Below are 15,059 nucleotides of genomic sequence, written 5' to 3' on the forward strand. Positions count from 1 at the left end.
GTGTGCAACGGACATGTATTAGGTATCCTAAATCGATCAGAAATTTACTTAAGTGGTTTTAAAGATGAATAGTTTGGAAATGGCCATTTTGTAATAATGGCCATAATGTAACTGAGCCGTTACATTTATTTCTAGCAGTGATTAATGAGAATTGTGATTTCAAAACGTCTATACAGTTGCAGCTGGTCGGCCTTCAGACTGTTATGGGAAAGAACTCCTCGTGTCCTTCGATAAGGATTATTACGGTTCAGAGATAATATAATTTGGATGAGAACTAAACCCTCAAGGACAGGACAATTCGTTTGACCCTGCTAGGTTAACTAACGTTATTCCTGTGAAATATTTATCACACTGGCACTAACGTTACTTAATAGCATGATGATAAAAACAATCAAAATAAATTCTAGTTTGAGTAAATTAGTATGTACAGAATAGACAAAAGCTACTGTATATATATATATAAACAGCGGTATCAGACAGGGCTGCTGATGCAGTCTGTCGCAATGCTCCCTAGCAACCAAACCTCCTCAAACATCGCGAGATTGCACGGGGACCAAGTTGAAGAAACATGGCGTCTCATTTACTGAAGGTAGGTGGTCCCTTAATGTGAGAATATTTTGCATCGTTTGCGTCTCCAATAGTGTTATGACAGCGATCCTGTGACCCGGTGACTGACAGCTTCTAATTAGATCGCTAAACATGACGCGTTCATTTGAAACGACATTGTTCGAGTTGTTCATTGTAGCTAGTGAGGTTTTGAGCTAGTATAGTTATAATGTTTAGGGTTTCAGAGCTCTATTCTAGGATGTCCCTCCTCACTGCTCAACCTTCAACCACAAAACTTCCTGCTATAATAGGGCTGCATTGTGTGGATAATGAGAATGGGAAATATAGATATATTTTTGTCTTGAATAAAACTGCAAACCAAAAGTTGATCATCTAAATGTTATGTTTAATTCAGCCTGTGTGTATCTGATTTATGTCAAGCTCGAATCTCACCTGGTGCCTCTTGTCTCTAATGATAAAGCTGTAATAATTTATTTACATATATTATATTGCACTGTACCTTCTGTTAGTGTTTTGTTTGAATTTGTCCCTTAAAGTAAAATAAATGAAATTTTTTTTTTTTTTTAAATGCATAAATCCCATAACAATTATTGTCCTGGATCTCCTTTCTCAGAATAAAGGCTCCCTGCAGTTTGAAGACAAATGGGATTTGATGCGGCCCATTGTTTTGAAGTTACTCCGTCAGGAGTCAGTTACTAAGCAGCAGTGGTTCGATTTGTTCTCGTAAGTTGTCTTCGATGTAACATAGTTTGTGCTGACAGAAATATCAAGAACTCTGTGTACTACTGTTCAAGACTGAGGTGTTTTATTTATTTAACTGATGGCCAATAATAGCATCTAGGACTAAGAGATTTTAAACTATAGGTTAGATTGTTGCACAATGAGTACAGTCAAATTTTAGGTTTTCTCTTGTTCCCGTGTTTGATTTGCAGAGACGTCCATGCAGTGTGTTTATGGGACGACAAAGGTCCGGCAAAGATTCACCAGGCACTAAAAGAAGACATCCTAGATTTCATCAAGCAAGCACAGGCAGTACGTACGGTACACCGCATTTGCACCTATAATAAAGTGAAGATAATCTTTTAAATATCTCTGAAGAAATTAATAAACCCTATTCCTGTAATCCCAGTCCTGTAATCAATGCATGCTGAGTCTATTCTTACTCTTTCTGATCTACTTCAGCGAGTACTCAGTCACCAGGACGACACGGCTTTGCTTAAAGCCTACATTGTGGAGTGGAGGAAGTTCTTCACGCAGTGTGATATTCTACCTAAGCCCTTCTGCAAGTTAGAGATCACCCTGTTGGGCAGCCAGGGGAGCAATAAGAAGTCCAGCGTTGAAGACAGTATTGTTAGAAAGGTGGCTTTTTCTTTTTCTGTATTTTGACCATATACTTTACATCAATCTATATTCTCATTTAAATGACAATACATGCACAACTCATCTATACTAATCATTTGTTTCCTTTTTTGTTTGCTAAAGCTTATGCTAGACACATGGAACGAGTCTATATTCTGTAACATAAAGAACCGGCTCCAGGACAGTGCTATGAAACTGGTCCATGCTGAGAGATTAGGAGAAGCGTTTGACTCGCAGCTTGTCATTGGAGTGCGCGAGTCATATGGTAAGGCTTTCATAATGCTAAGACACTCAGATTCTGTCCAGATGGACCTCTCCTGATGGACACTCTTGTCTTCTGCTGTGTCTCACAGTGAATTTGTGTTCCAACACTGATGATAAGCTCCAGATCTATAGAGAGAATTTTGAGAAGGCATATCTGGATTCCACAGAGAGGTTCTACAAGACACAAGCACCTTCCTATCTGCAACAGAACGGCGTTCAGAACTATATGAAATATGTGAGTGTATTTTCAAACTGCTGCCCTGCCTAAATTTGGAAAATCTGAAAATCTAGTGTTGTCAAAAACAACATATCAAGTCTGAATATTTGAAATGCGTTGTGTTTTAGAGCGTCACTGTGTTCTTTTACACTGAAGCAGCTCATGATTCTGTGTTTTCAGGGATAGTTCATCAAAAAAAAAAAAAAAAAAAATGTCATCATTTACTCACCCTCAAGTAGTTTCAAACCTGTATAAATTTCTTTGTTCTGTTGAACACAAAAGAAGATATTTGGAAGAATGTTGGTAACCAAACAGATCTCGCCACCCTTTTACTAACATAGTAGGAAAAATAAATACTATGGTAGTCAATGGGGGATGAGATCTGCTTGGTTACTGACATTCTTCCAAATATATTCCTTTGTGTTCAGCAGAACAAAGAAATTTATACAGGTTTGGAACAACTTGAGGAGGAGTAAATGATGACAGAATTTTCATTTCCCTTTAAGGCCAGTTCACACCAAGGACAATAACAACAATGATATAGTTCTAGAAATCATTCTAAATATAAATAATTCCATACCACAACCATAACAGTAATGGCACTGAGAAACAATATTGTTGTAATCACTTTCAGAGCAATTTTTTTTAGCTGATCAGAATCCATCATGCTTTAAAGGGTTAGTTCACCCAAAAATGAAAATTCTGTCATTTATTACTCACCCTCATGCCGTTCCACACCCGTAAGACCTTCGTTAATCTTTGGAACACAAATTAATATATTTTAGTTGAAATCCGATGGCTTAGTGAGGCCTCCATAGGGAGCAATGACATTTCCTCTCTCAAGATCCATAAAGGTACTAAAAACATATTTAAATCGGTTCATGTAAGTACAGTGGTTCAATATTAATATTATGAAGTGATGAGTATATTTTTGGAGCGCCAAAAAAACAACAAAATAACAATGTGTATAGTGATGGGCGATTTCAAAACACTGCTTCAGGAAGCATCGGATCATAAATGAATCAGTGTATCGAATTTTCTGTTCGGAGCACCAAAGTCACGTGATTTCAGCCATTGGCAGTTTGACACGCGATCTGAATCATGATTCGATACACTGATTCATTTATGCTCCGATGTTTCATGAAGCAGTGTTTTGAAATTGGCCATCACTATATAAGTTGCTATTTTGTTTTTTTTGGCGCACCAAAAATATTCTCGTCGCTTTATAATATTAATATTGAACCACCGTACTCACATGAACTGATTTAAATATATTTTTAGTTCCTTTATGGATCTTGAGAGAGGAAATGTCATTGCTCCCTATGGAGGCCTCACGGAGCCATTGGATTTCAACTAAAATATCTTAATTTGTGTTCCGAAGATTAACGAAGGTCTTACGGGTGTAGAACGGCATGAGAGTAAGTAATAAATGACAGAATTTTCATTTTTGGGTGAACTAACCCTTTAAAGAGTTTGAGCATTTAGGGTGGCAGATGATAAAACTGAAGCCCATTCTTATGGACGCTAATATAGTCATCGTTATAGTTATCTTTATAGTTTTTTTTTTTTTTTTTTTTTTTTTTTCAAGTGTTTTCCAACATTTTTGTGGACAGATAAATACTGCGTTTCAGTAGATTTGTAATGAGAAAGTGTGGTTTTCTGTGAAAATGGAAGCTTGAGTGAAGCAAGAAAGGTAATGCTGTAAAGTAAAAAAAAAAAAAAAATAGAAAAAAGTCCCAAAATTTTGAATATACTTAATATGAAATATTAATTTTTTTATTGAACAAAGCAGTTGTTTTAGAATAGTAATGTAATTCTGTCTTAGAAATAATAATAATATTGATAATCTATTATTATTGTTATATAATCACCTTCAGAGAAACTGGACATATTGATTTTGAGTTTCAGTTGATGATATACTTTTGACCATAGTCACAGTATTTTCTTAACTGTTCAGGTTTTATGCCCTTAATGTTGTGGCAGTTTTTCCTGTGTTATAGAATATCAATATTTTTCAAGCTTTTATTTGACTCTAGTTGACACTTCAGCTTTCTACCCTGAGAGTTTATGTGTATGAACGGTCAATCACAGCACATTTCTGAAGTGTCATAATTATGTGTCCCAATATTTGAGAGTTGTTCATCTCAGGTGATGCTTTTGATTGACAGGCAGATGGCAAGTTAAGAGAAGAGGAGAAGCGTGCACTTCGATATCTGGAAACTAGACGTGAATGTAACTCCGTCCAGGCAGTGAGTGTTTCTTGTACCAAAAATGCTCCAAAACAAGACCCTGTGGTGCCGCATTATTAAATAATGCTTTTGTAGTGTGCACTTGACTTGACACTCGCATACTAACATCGGGTGCTCGGTTTGTTCCTTTTGCGTTCATTCAGCTAATGGAGTGTTGTGTGAATGCGCTGGTGACATCGTTCAAAGAGACAATCCTGGCCGAATGTCCGGGAATGATCAAGCGGAACGAGACAGAGAGTGAGTACGGCAGGAGCTCTGGCACCAAAGGCTCAGCAAGTTCAGGTTGGCAATGGGACACAGTTCCCATCTATATCTTGCCAACACCTCCCTACCCATCCCACCATCTGTGTGTTTGTGTGCTAATCACTAAGTCCACCAACCCATTTCAGCTGTAAACAAACACAACAGCATACAACTGTTATATGTAAAGGGAAGGAAATCCCCAATTTTTGTACAGGAGTATTTGGTTTGATTTATGTGTAATTTTTTGGCTTTAGAGCTTCAAATACAGGAACTTCATATTTTTTGTACTGTTTCAATCTGTTTTAATGTTATTGAAGTGTGTTTGTTCTGCTGTTGGTGTGTTTTCACAGAGCTGCACCTCATGTTCTCGCTGATGGACAAAGTGCCCAGTGGAATTGAGCCTATGCTGAAGGACCTGGAGGATCATATCATGAACGCAGGTCTGGCTGATATGGTGGCTTCAGCGGAGACCATTACCACAGTGAGTAAAGGCTTTTCTTTATCTGACAGTTGCATCATGGATCTTGTACATGAGTCCAGTTGTGGTTAGTGCAATCACTGAATTATCTAGAAACATCATTTTTGATATTCCTTGTGAATGTGTGTGATATTTTTATGCATATGCATTACGGATGTGTAAAACTAGTTGACTAAACGAAACCGCTGCTGCTAGTTGACATTGGAAATACTAGTTCCCTTTAAATGTTCCCTTTAACTTTAAATGTTAACTAAATGTTAAATGTTAACTAACTGTTATTTGAGGAATTCTGTTTAATATATAATATATATGTCTATATTGGCTAAAGTCGATTAAGTAACGCTTAAAGGTGCCGTAGAACGTCTTTTCAAAAGATGTAATATAAGTCTAAGGTGACCCCTGAATGTGTCTGTGAAGTTCAGCTCAAAATACCCCATAGATTTTTTTTTTTTTGTAATTTTTTTAACTGCCTATTTTGGGGCATCATTAACTATGCACCAATTGAGGCTGCGCGGCCCCTTTAAATCTCTCGCTCCCTGCCCTCCCGAGCTCTCTCAATATCACTAAAAATATCATGTAATCATGGATCATGTCAGTTATTATTGCTCCATCTGCCATTTTTCGCTATATTTATATCTATATTTAGCTTAATTAATGCTCTCTATGACTTATTGATGTTTTATTTTTGCAGGACTCTGAAAAATATGTCGAGCAACTCCTAACATTGTTTAACCGCTTTAGTCAATTAGTTAAGGAAGCATTCCAAGATGACCCACGTTTCCTAACATCCAGGGATAAAGTAAGTCTCAAAAAAGACTTCACTAGAAAAATAATACAGTGCTCAATGAGTATGAGTACACCCCCTTTGAAAAGTAACATTTTAAATAATATCTCAATGAACACAAAAACAATTTCCAAAATGTTGACAAGACTAAGTTTTAACATCTGTTTAACTTATAACATGAAAGTAAGGTTAATAATATAACTTAGATTACACATTTTTCAGTTTTACTCAAATTAGGGTAATGCAAAAATGAGTACACCCCACAACAAAAACTACTACATCTAGTACTTTGTATGGCCTCCATGGTTTTTAATGACAGCACCAAGTCTTCTAGGCATGGAATGAACAAGTTGGCAACATTTTGCAACATCTATCTTTTTCCATTCTTCAAGAATGACCTCTTTTAGAGACTGGATGCTGGATGGACAGTGATGCTCAACTTGTCTCTTCAGAATTCCCCATAGGTGTTCGATTGGGTTCAGATCAGGAGCCACTGAATCACTTTCACCCTGTTCTTCTTCAGAAATCCAGCAGTGGCCATAGATGTGTGTTTAGGATCATTGTCATGCTGGAAAAGTGCACAACGACCAAGGCCACGGAGTGATGGTAGAGCAGTACATCTGTGAAAAGAGTACTGGAGTCTCTTTCAGTATAGAGCAGTACATCTGTGAATTCATGATGCCGTTAATGAAATGCAGCTCCCGACACCAGCAGCACTCATGCAGCCCCACATAAGGACACTGCCACCACTATGTTTCACTGTAGGCACCATGCATTTTTCTTTGTATTCCTCACCTTTGCGACTCCATACAGTTTTGAAGCCATCAGTTCCAAAAACATTTATTTTGGTCTCATCACTCCAGAGTATAGAGTCCCAGTAGTCTTCATCTTTGTCAGCATGGGCTCTGGCAAACTCTAAGCAAACTTTTTTGTGCCTGTGCTTTAGGAGAGGCTTCTTTCGTGGACGGCATCCATGCATGCCATTCCTTTGCAGTGTACGCCGTATTGTGTCACGGGAAATAGTCACCCCAGTTTGGCTTTCTACTTCTTTAGATAACTGCAGTGAACTTGCATGCCGATTTTCTTCAACCCTCCTCATCAGAAGACGCTCCTGTCAAGGTGTTAACTTCCATGGACGACCTGGACGTCTCTGTGAGATGGTTGCAGTTCCATCTTTTTAAAATTTTTGTACCACTTTTGCTACAGTATTCTGACTGATAAGTAAAGCTTTGCTGATCTTCTTGTAGACTTCACCTTTCTGGTGTAAAGAAATTATTTTCTTTCTCAGGTCTTGTGACATTTCTCTTCCATGTGGTGCCATTGCTGACAGCATGAAATGAGAACGGGTTTTAACACCCTTTCATAGTCTGCTGGACACCTGTTTAATGAATAATTAGACTCACCTTTGGTTGAATTCTTGTTAAATTAGACATTTGTAGTCTAAAATTTAGCTTTGCTCCAGAGACTTTCAGTGGGGTGTACTCATTTTTGCATCACCCTAATTTGAGTAAAACTGAAAATTTTGTTCTAAGTTATATTATTAACCTTATTTTCATGTTATAAGTTAAACAGATGTTATATAAAACATAGTCTTGTCAACATTTTGGAAATTGTTTTTGTGTTCATTGAGATATTGTTTAAAATGTTACTTTTCAAAGGGGGTGTACTCATTTACGCTGAGCACTGTAATTATTATTAATGTTATTAAAAATATTTTTATTTTTATTGGATAAAATAATATTACAATATATTCCTATATGCTAATTGATATAAATGTATACACTACTGTTCAAAAGGTGGGGTCAGTGATAGTGTTGTCAAAAGTACCGGTACTTCGGTACCAAGTCGGTACTGAAATTTTGAAAATGTGACGATACCCGCATTTCTGTAGTACCGGTAGTACCGAGAATCCGGGTATATTCGGTACCCACTGATAGGACTGTGGCAGTAGGCTATTTACGTGAATATGACACGAGTGAAGCACAAAGCTTTGTTTACAGAAGAAATAATAGGTTAGCAATTAAATGTGACTTCGCAGCCATGGAAACATTTTGGTTAATGCCGAATGAGAGAGGTACGCGAGTCCATACATTTAAGCTTCGTATTCTGTTTTCCGAATCGCGATCTGGTCACCCGATTAGCAGAGAATTTAACAATATTCCATTAGTTATTCCACCGAACATCTGTTTCTTTTCCCAAATCTTTACTCACGCAGCGGATTATAAACGTTTCTTTCGTTCGCATTTAGGCCTATTATAGGCTATTCGCATTATTTACTGTGGTAAAGTAGAAAAAACACCGTAGGACAAAACCTTTTTGCTTGCACGTCAGTTTCTATTTAACACAGTTTGTGCTTGTTATTAGACTTTAAGGCGCGTCAAGTTTATTTGTATAGCGCATTTCACACACCAGTGATTTTTACTTTAGTTTTCTCTGGCAGCGCTAAATCAAACATAGCCTGAATGGCTTGCCCCTGCGGAGGATAAAACTCGCTCTTCAGACCTTTTACAACAAGTGTCCGTTGTTTGTAACATCAGGAGATAACGTGAAGATATTATTAAAGAGAAATGGTCTCTCTCCTGCTCGTGTCCCACATCCCTCTCAAAGCGCAAAGCGGCTATATCAAAGTAATAACGGGACTTTGGCTATATGACGCGTTTTTGTGTGGAAATAAAAAACGAATGCTTTTTGAAATAATATTTAACTTTCTTATTATTTAGGTTACCATTATTTACCGATATTTATTTCATAGTTTTACAGGCTGTAGTGTGTTGTTTCTCTGACGGAATAGCTAAAATAAACACGCACGTCTGTTACCCCTGTTGAAAAAACGAGCATATGCTGGTAAAGTAGGTTTTGAAGCTGGTATGCTGGTTTGAGCTGGTTTATGCTGGTCCAGGACCATCTTAGGACTAGCATGGACCAGTAGGACCAGTTTAGGACCAGCATTTGACCAGCATACAGCTTCAAAACCTACCTTACCAGCATATGCTGGTTTTTTCAACAGTACACAATGGATGTTTGAGCATTTTTTTTTTCTTTTTCCAAAATGTATTTATTTGAGGTAGCCTATATATACACACAAACACACACACACACTCTAAATCATATTTAATGTTTTTAAAATAGGCTATATAAAATAGTAAAATAGTTCCAATAGATTTTGCTGTGGTACCGAAATTGGTACCGAGAACCGTAACATTTTCATGGTATCGGTACCGACTACTGGAATTTTGGTACCGTGACAACACTAGTCAGTGAGATGTTTTTTTAAAATAAATGAAGTTCTATACTAAATGAAGTTCTAAATTTCTGTTGCAAATAAATACAGTTTTTATTTTACTTTTTTACTCATCAAAGAATCCTGAAAAAAAAAAGTTTTTTAGTATTGAAAATAATGTAAATGAAATGAAAAAAATCTTAAGCACCAAATCAGCATATTAAAATGATTTCTGAAGGATCATGTGACACTGAAGACTGGGGGAATGGCTGCTAGAAATTAAGCTTTGTCAAATTTTAAAATATATAGAAAACTATTATCTTAAATTGTGGTAATATTTCAAAATATTACAGTTTTTGCAGTATTATCTTACCGACCCCAAACATTTGAACAATAGTGTATCTCTTTTTTTTTTTTTTTTTTTTTTTTACATGTTGAAAAGTGAAATTCTTATTTTATTTCCCTATTTTACATGCATATTTACACAGGCATACAAAGCAGTAGTGAATGACGCAACAATATTTAAACTAGAGCTCCCTCTAAAACAGAAAGGGTAAGATCTCAATATATACATGTATATCTTTTGAAAAATAGCTTTTTTCTGGGGTATATTTTAATTACTGTGGATTTGGTTTGGATTATTTGTCCTTTATTTGCAGTGTGGGTCTGAAAACACAACCAGAGTCTAAATGTCCAGAGCTGCTGGCCAACTACTGTGATATGCTCCTTAGAAAGACTCCACTGAGCAAGAAACTCACCTCAGAGGAAATAGAGGCCAAGCTGAAGGAAGTGGTGAGTGGGTAGAGTCATACTAATTATATGTATATTATTGTGGCAGTGTTTTTTGCAAATGTTATTCACACCTCCATTTACAACTGCCAAATCAGATCCAATGTGTTAATTATTTCTTTTTATGTACTGATTGCAGCTCTTGGTTCTAAAATATGTTCAGAACAAAGATGTCTTCATGAGGTACCACAAAGCGCACTTGACTCGCAGGCTTATTCTTGACATTTCTGCAGACAGTGAGATTGAAGAGAACATGGTGGAGTGGCTCAGGGTGAGTGGGCTTGAGAGCACGCTTATGATTATTGATGAAAGTCTTTTTAGTGAATCTCTGTTAAAGGGATAGGTCATCCTAAAGTGAAAATTTTGTCCTCATTTATGTTGTTCCAAACCTGTATGAGTTTCTTTCTTCTGCTAAACACAAAAGAAGATATTTTAAAGAATGTTGGTAATCAAACAGTTGACAGTAGCTATAGACTTCCATAGTCAATGGCTATCATCAACTATCTGGTTACCAACATTCTTTAAAATATCATATTTTGTGTTCAACAGAAGAAAGAAACTCATACAGGTTTGGAACAACATGAGGGGGAGTAAATGATGACAAAATGTTCTCTTTTGGGTGAACTCTCCCTTTAAGTGATTTTTGTGTTTGTGTGTGTACAGGAGGTTGGAATGCCAGCAGATTACGTGAACAAGCTTGCCAGAATGTTCCAGGACATCAAAGTATCAGAAGACTTAAATCAATCCTTCAAAGAAATGCATAAACACAACAAACTTGCATTACCAGGTCGGATATGTCTGTCTTATAATGCTTCTCAACTATTTTGCTGTACATTTGAACTAATTATTTTTTATGTCTTCACACTTCAGCCGACTCCGTCAATATAAAGATCTTAAATGCGGGAGCGTGGTCTCGGAGTTCAGAGAAAGTGTTTGTATCGTTGCCCACCGAACTAGAAGATCTTATTCCTGAAGTTGAAGAGTTTTACAAGAAAAATCACAGTGGCAGAAAATTACACTGGCACCATCTGATGTCCAATGGCATTGTGAGTGGCAGCTTCAGCCCTTTGTATAACGGCATGCTCTACTTCCTGTGAAAATAAGCGAGAGCCGAAACCAGACGCTTTCCATGAAGACTAATTTGTTGTGTGTCTGTGTGCTTTGTACTGTCATTGGTACAAAACACACTGTTTTGAATCATTCAAAACAGTGAAATTTCATAATAATGATGTATAGTTTGCATCATTGGACATTACTGTTGGTCACTCGTCTTCTGTGAACATTAAAGGTGCTAAAGAGGATGTTTTGTTTTATACATTTTTGCCATATTACTTGAAACTGTCTTTACTAACTGATAAAAGACTATTTATTAGGTGCACTGAAAGTAATATTAATATACATCATCTGTGCACGAGGTAGGGCCTTAAAAACATCAGCCAACCGTTTATGCGATCATCACGTAAACGATTGGCCCTCTGGCTTGTCAATCACTGCCATGACGTTCCTTGTGAGAGACGAGCGCAGCTGCGCTCTCCAGTAACTTTCCACACTCCACAGGCGCTGCATGCAATGTTTTTGTCAGGAGACAGGAATAACAACTACAGATTATGAGTTACCTGCAGTGAGTCCGACATAATGAATCCTCTAACACAACACAGCGAATGCCGGGGGTAAACACTCGTGTTCCAATACTCATGCACGAGTTTTGGGAGGCGTTCCCTCGAAATTCTTATGTATGCGCTCATTTCAAAAACTCAGTAACAGTCGGCGAAAAGATCCTCTTTAGCACCTTTAAGGCCTGCCTTCTTTGATTTGATTGGCCATCTCATTTATTTTGACATTTATAAGCGCTGAGGTAGACCAGACTAAAAATATAACTTTTAAAATTTGTTATCAACCTAACAACGAATGGCGTGTAATGGAGTGCAGTAAAGCAGTATCGAATATCAAATAATGGGGATGAACAATTTGGCCATTTCTAATTATTGAGTAAGACTTGTGGTTTTGGCCCAAGTAAAAATCACTGAACTTTGATACTCACAAGCTCTTTTACTGTGAATTGTGTCGCTGTAAACTTTTATTTAGTCTTTGAAATGTCAGTATTCTTGCTACACTAGATTTGGAGATTCTTTCTCAAATTTGACATTTTATAGGGCTCTGTCATGTCAAGGGAACAGGTCAACATTGGTTTCATCTCTTCTATCCCTAGATCACATTCAAGAATGAAGTCGGGCAGTATGATTTAGAAGTCACGACATTCCAGTTAGCTGTGTTGTTTGCCTGGAACCAAAGGCCAAGAGAGAGGATCAGCTTTGAGAATCTGAAACTAGCCACGGAACTTCCAGACGCTGAGCTGCGCCGGACACTCTGGGTAACGGAGTCTTTATTTTGATGGCATTTCCCCAATCTGTGTTTAAACAATTCACTCTTAGCTATGGGATGAACACGATCTGATACTGTTGAATGAAAATGAAAGGATCTGATATGACATTAATTTTTGGTTGTTTGTTGTTTTTAAATGTGCAGTCTCTTGTAGCTTTCCCCAAACTAAAGCGTCAGGTGCTGTCATATGAACCTGTGGTGGGCTCTCCTAAAGACTTTGCGGAAGGCACTGTATTTTACATCAATCAAGAGTTTTCTTTAATGTAAGGATACTCATCACTGGTTGCATTTGATGAAGAATGTTGAATAATTCAAATAATACTTTAAAATATGTGTTAATGAATCATACGCACAGAAAGAATATTTTCATCACACTTTATGCACTACTGTTCAAAGATTTGTGGTCGCTAAGCTTCTTGTTTACCGTGGCTGCATTTATTTGATCAAAAATGCAGTGAATATGACATTTTTACAATTTAAAATAACTGTTTTCTACTGTAATATATTTTGAAATGTAATTTATATTTCATCATTACTCCAGTCTTCAGTGTCACATGATCCTTCAGAAATCATTCTAATATGCTGATTTGCTGCTCAAGAAACATTTCTTCTTATTATCGATCAGTTACGCTGCTTCATATTTTTGTGGAATTTTTTTCATGATTCTTTGATGAACAAAATTCAAAAGAACAACATTTATTTGAAATATGATGTAACATTTTTACTGTCATTTTTTATCAATTTAATGGACCCTTGCTGAAAGGAATTCATTTTGTTAAGCAAAAATCCTACTGACCCCAAACTTTTGAATGGTATTTAATGGTATATACATAAAAGGTTATCTATTAATTTATTACAAATATTGCTGGACTACTATATTATTCTTTTAATTGCATATTTCAACAGACCTCAGTTCAATTAAATGATTTCTTCTGCACAGAAAAAACTCAAAGGTCCAGAAAAGAGGCAAGATCAATTTGATTGGTCGATTACAACTCACCACAGAGAGAATGCGTGAAGAAGAAAATGAGGGCATAGTGCAACTTAGGATATTACGCACACAGGTATTGAAGTTATGGAACCTATCAATGCCACATTGTCTGTCTGTCTGTTTGAGATTTATACCAGCGGAGTGAGGACATTTTGGCCGGTCCTCACTTTCTGAGACTCATTTAAAGGCCTGTTTGAGGGACAAGACTTTAATGATTTTAAGGATAAGGTTATATTTAGGTTAAGGGTTGGTTTAGGGTAAGGGTTTGGGTTAGGCACTTAGTTGTGATGGGTAAAGTTAGGGTAAGGAACTAGAGATTGCATTGTGTCAGTGAATGTCCTCACAAATATAGATGTATATGAGTGTGTGTGTGTGTGTGTGTGTGTGTGTGTGTGTGTGTGTGTGTGTGTGTGTGTGTGTGTGTGTGTGTGTGTGTGGTCCTAGTAAACCCTACATTGTGGGCACCAAATGTTGCCCCCCCCAAAGATGGGAAAATATCTTATAAATCATACTAAATCATGTTTTTTGTAAAAATGCAGTGAGTTTTCTGTGATGGGTAGGGTCAGTGGTTACAATATACAGTTTGTACAGTATAAAAATCATTATGTCTGAAAGTCATTATGGAAAGTCTTCATAAAACATGGAAACCCAATGCAAATTTTAGAATAATAATATAGTAATCAAACTATGAATTAACCCAAACAGAAGTATGGGAATTATATAGTGATTTCATGAGGTGCATCCTCAGATGATTTTCAAACGATTTTGAAGGAGTTCCCATGTTTTCTGGGCAATTGTTGTTCCTTCACCATCTGGTCCAATTCACCCATTTCATTTTTTTTTTTTTTTTTTTATGAAAATGTTTTGTAAAGATATTCATATGCAGGCAATTTATACTTGTATACAAAGCAAAATTCAAACATTTAAGCTGAAATCAAAATCATGAGAAACATTTCAGTCTAGACATTTCTCAGACACGCGAACACGGAAAGAAACCTCAGTTGTCACCAAACTCCTCTTCTTCACTCTGTACAGGAAGCTATCATTCAGATTATGAAGATGAGGAAGAGGATCAGCAATGCCCAGCTTCAGACGGAGCTGGTGGAGATCCTAAAGAACATGTTTCTACCCCAGAAAAAGATGATCAAAGAGCAGATTGAGTGGCTGATAGAACAAAAGTACATCAAACGGGACGAGACGGACATTAACACATTTATCTACATGGCGTAGCCGACCACGCCCAGTGTACTCTGGGACGTTTTTTTAGACACTAGTGCTCCTTTGGAGGATTCCGTATCTGATTTCAGCTCATTGCCCAGCCTGGCCTGCTGGGTGTCTGACTAGATCTCAACACACACTGAGAAATTTCTGACAAATCCCTGCCTTACTTCACAAATCTATGAAATGAATAAAAATGAACTTTGGAAGAAATAGAGGAGCAGAATTTTGTGTAGATGCATGTCAGCGATCTTGTGCAGCTTAAATGCATCTTTTAATTATGTTTCATCACTTTTGA

At 36.9% G+C, this 15,059-nt stretch overlaps 1 protein-coding gene across 4 annotated transcripts; it reads left to right on the forward strand.

The window, feature by feature from the left end:
* Positions 1–105: 105 nt before the first annotated feature.
* Positions 106–14,974, forward strand: cul5b (cullin 5b). Of its 4 annotated transcripts, none has more exons than XM_048167445.1 (19): positions 106–589; positions 1,181–1,290; positions 1,500–1,608; positions 1,750–1,926; positions 2,050–2,191; positions 2,280–2,425; positions 4,576–4,656; positions 4,800–4,938; positions 5,250–5,380; positions 6,069–6,176; positions 9,870–9,934; positions 10,041–10,173; positions 10,310–10,441; positions 10,834–10,957; positions 11,041–11,216; positions 12,380–12,541; positions 12,697–12,815; positions 13,493–13,616; positions 14,579–14,974. In XM_048167445.1, the coding sequence occupies exons 1-19, from the start codon at positions 569–571 to the stop codon at positions 14,771–14,773; spliced, it is 2,394 nt and encodes a 797-aa protein (XP_048023402.1). In that variant the 5' UTR covers positions 106–568; the 3' UTR covers positions 14,774–14,974. The 4 variants fall into 4 exon arrangements, with proteins under 4 accessions (XP_048023402.1, XP_048023404.1, XP_048023403.1 ...); XM_048167447.1 differs by having other exon boundaries at positions 4,800–4,893; XM_048167446.1 differs by having other exon boundaries at positions 1,500–1,599.
* The last annotated feature ends 85 nt before the right edge of the window (positions 14,975–15,059 follow it).

This window comes from Megalobrama amblycephala, linkage group LG18 (genome assembly GCF_018812025.1).
Source record: "Megalobrama amblycephala isolate DHTTF-2021 linkage group LG18, ASM1881202v1, whole genome shotgun sequence".
In the NCBI taxonomy this organism is placed as follows: domain Eukaryota; kingdom Metazoa; phylum Chordata; class Actinopteri; order Cypriniformes; family Xenocyprididae; genus Megalobrama; species Megalobrama amblycephala.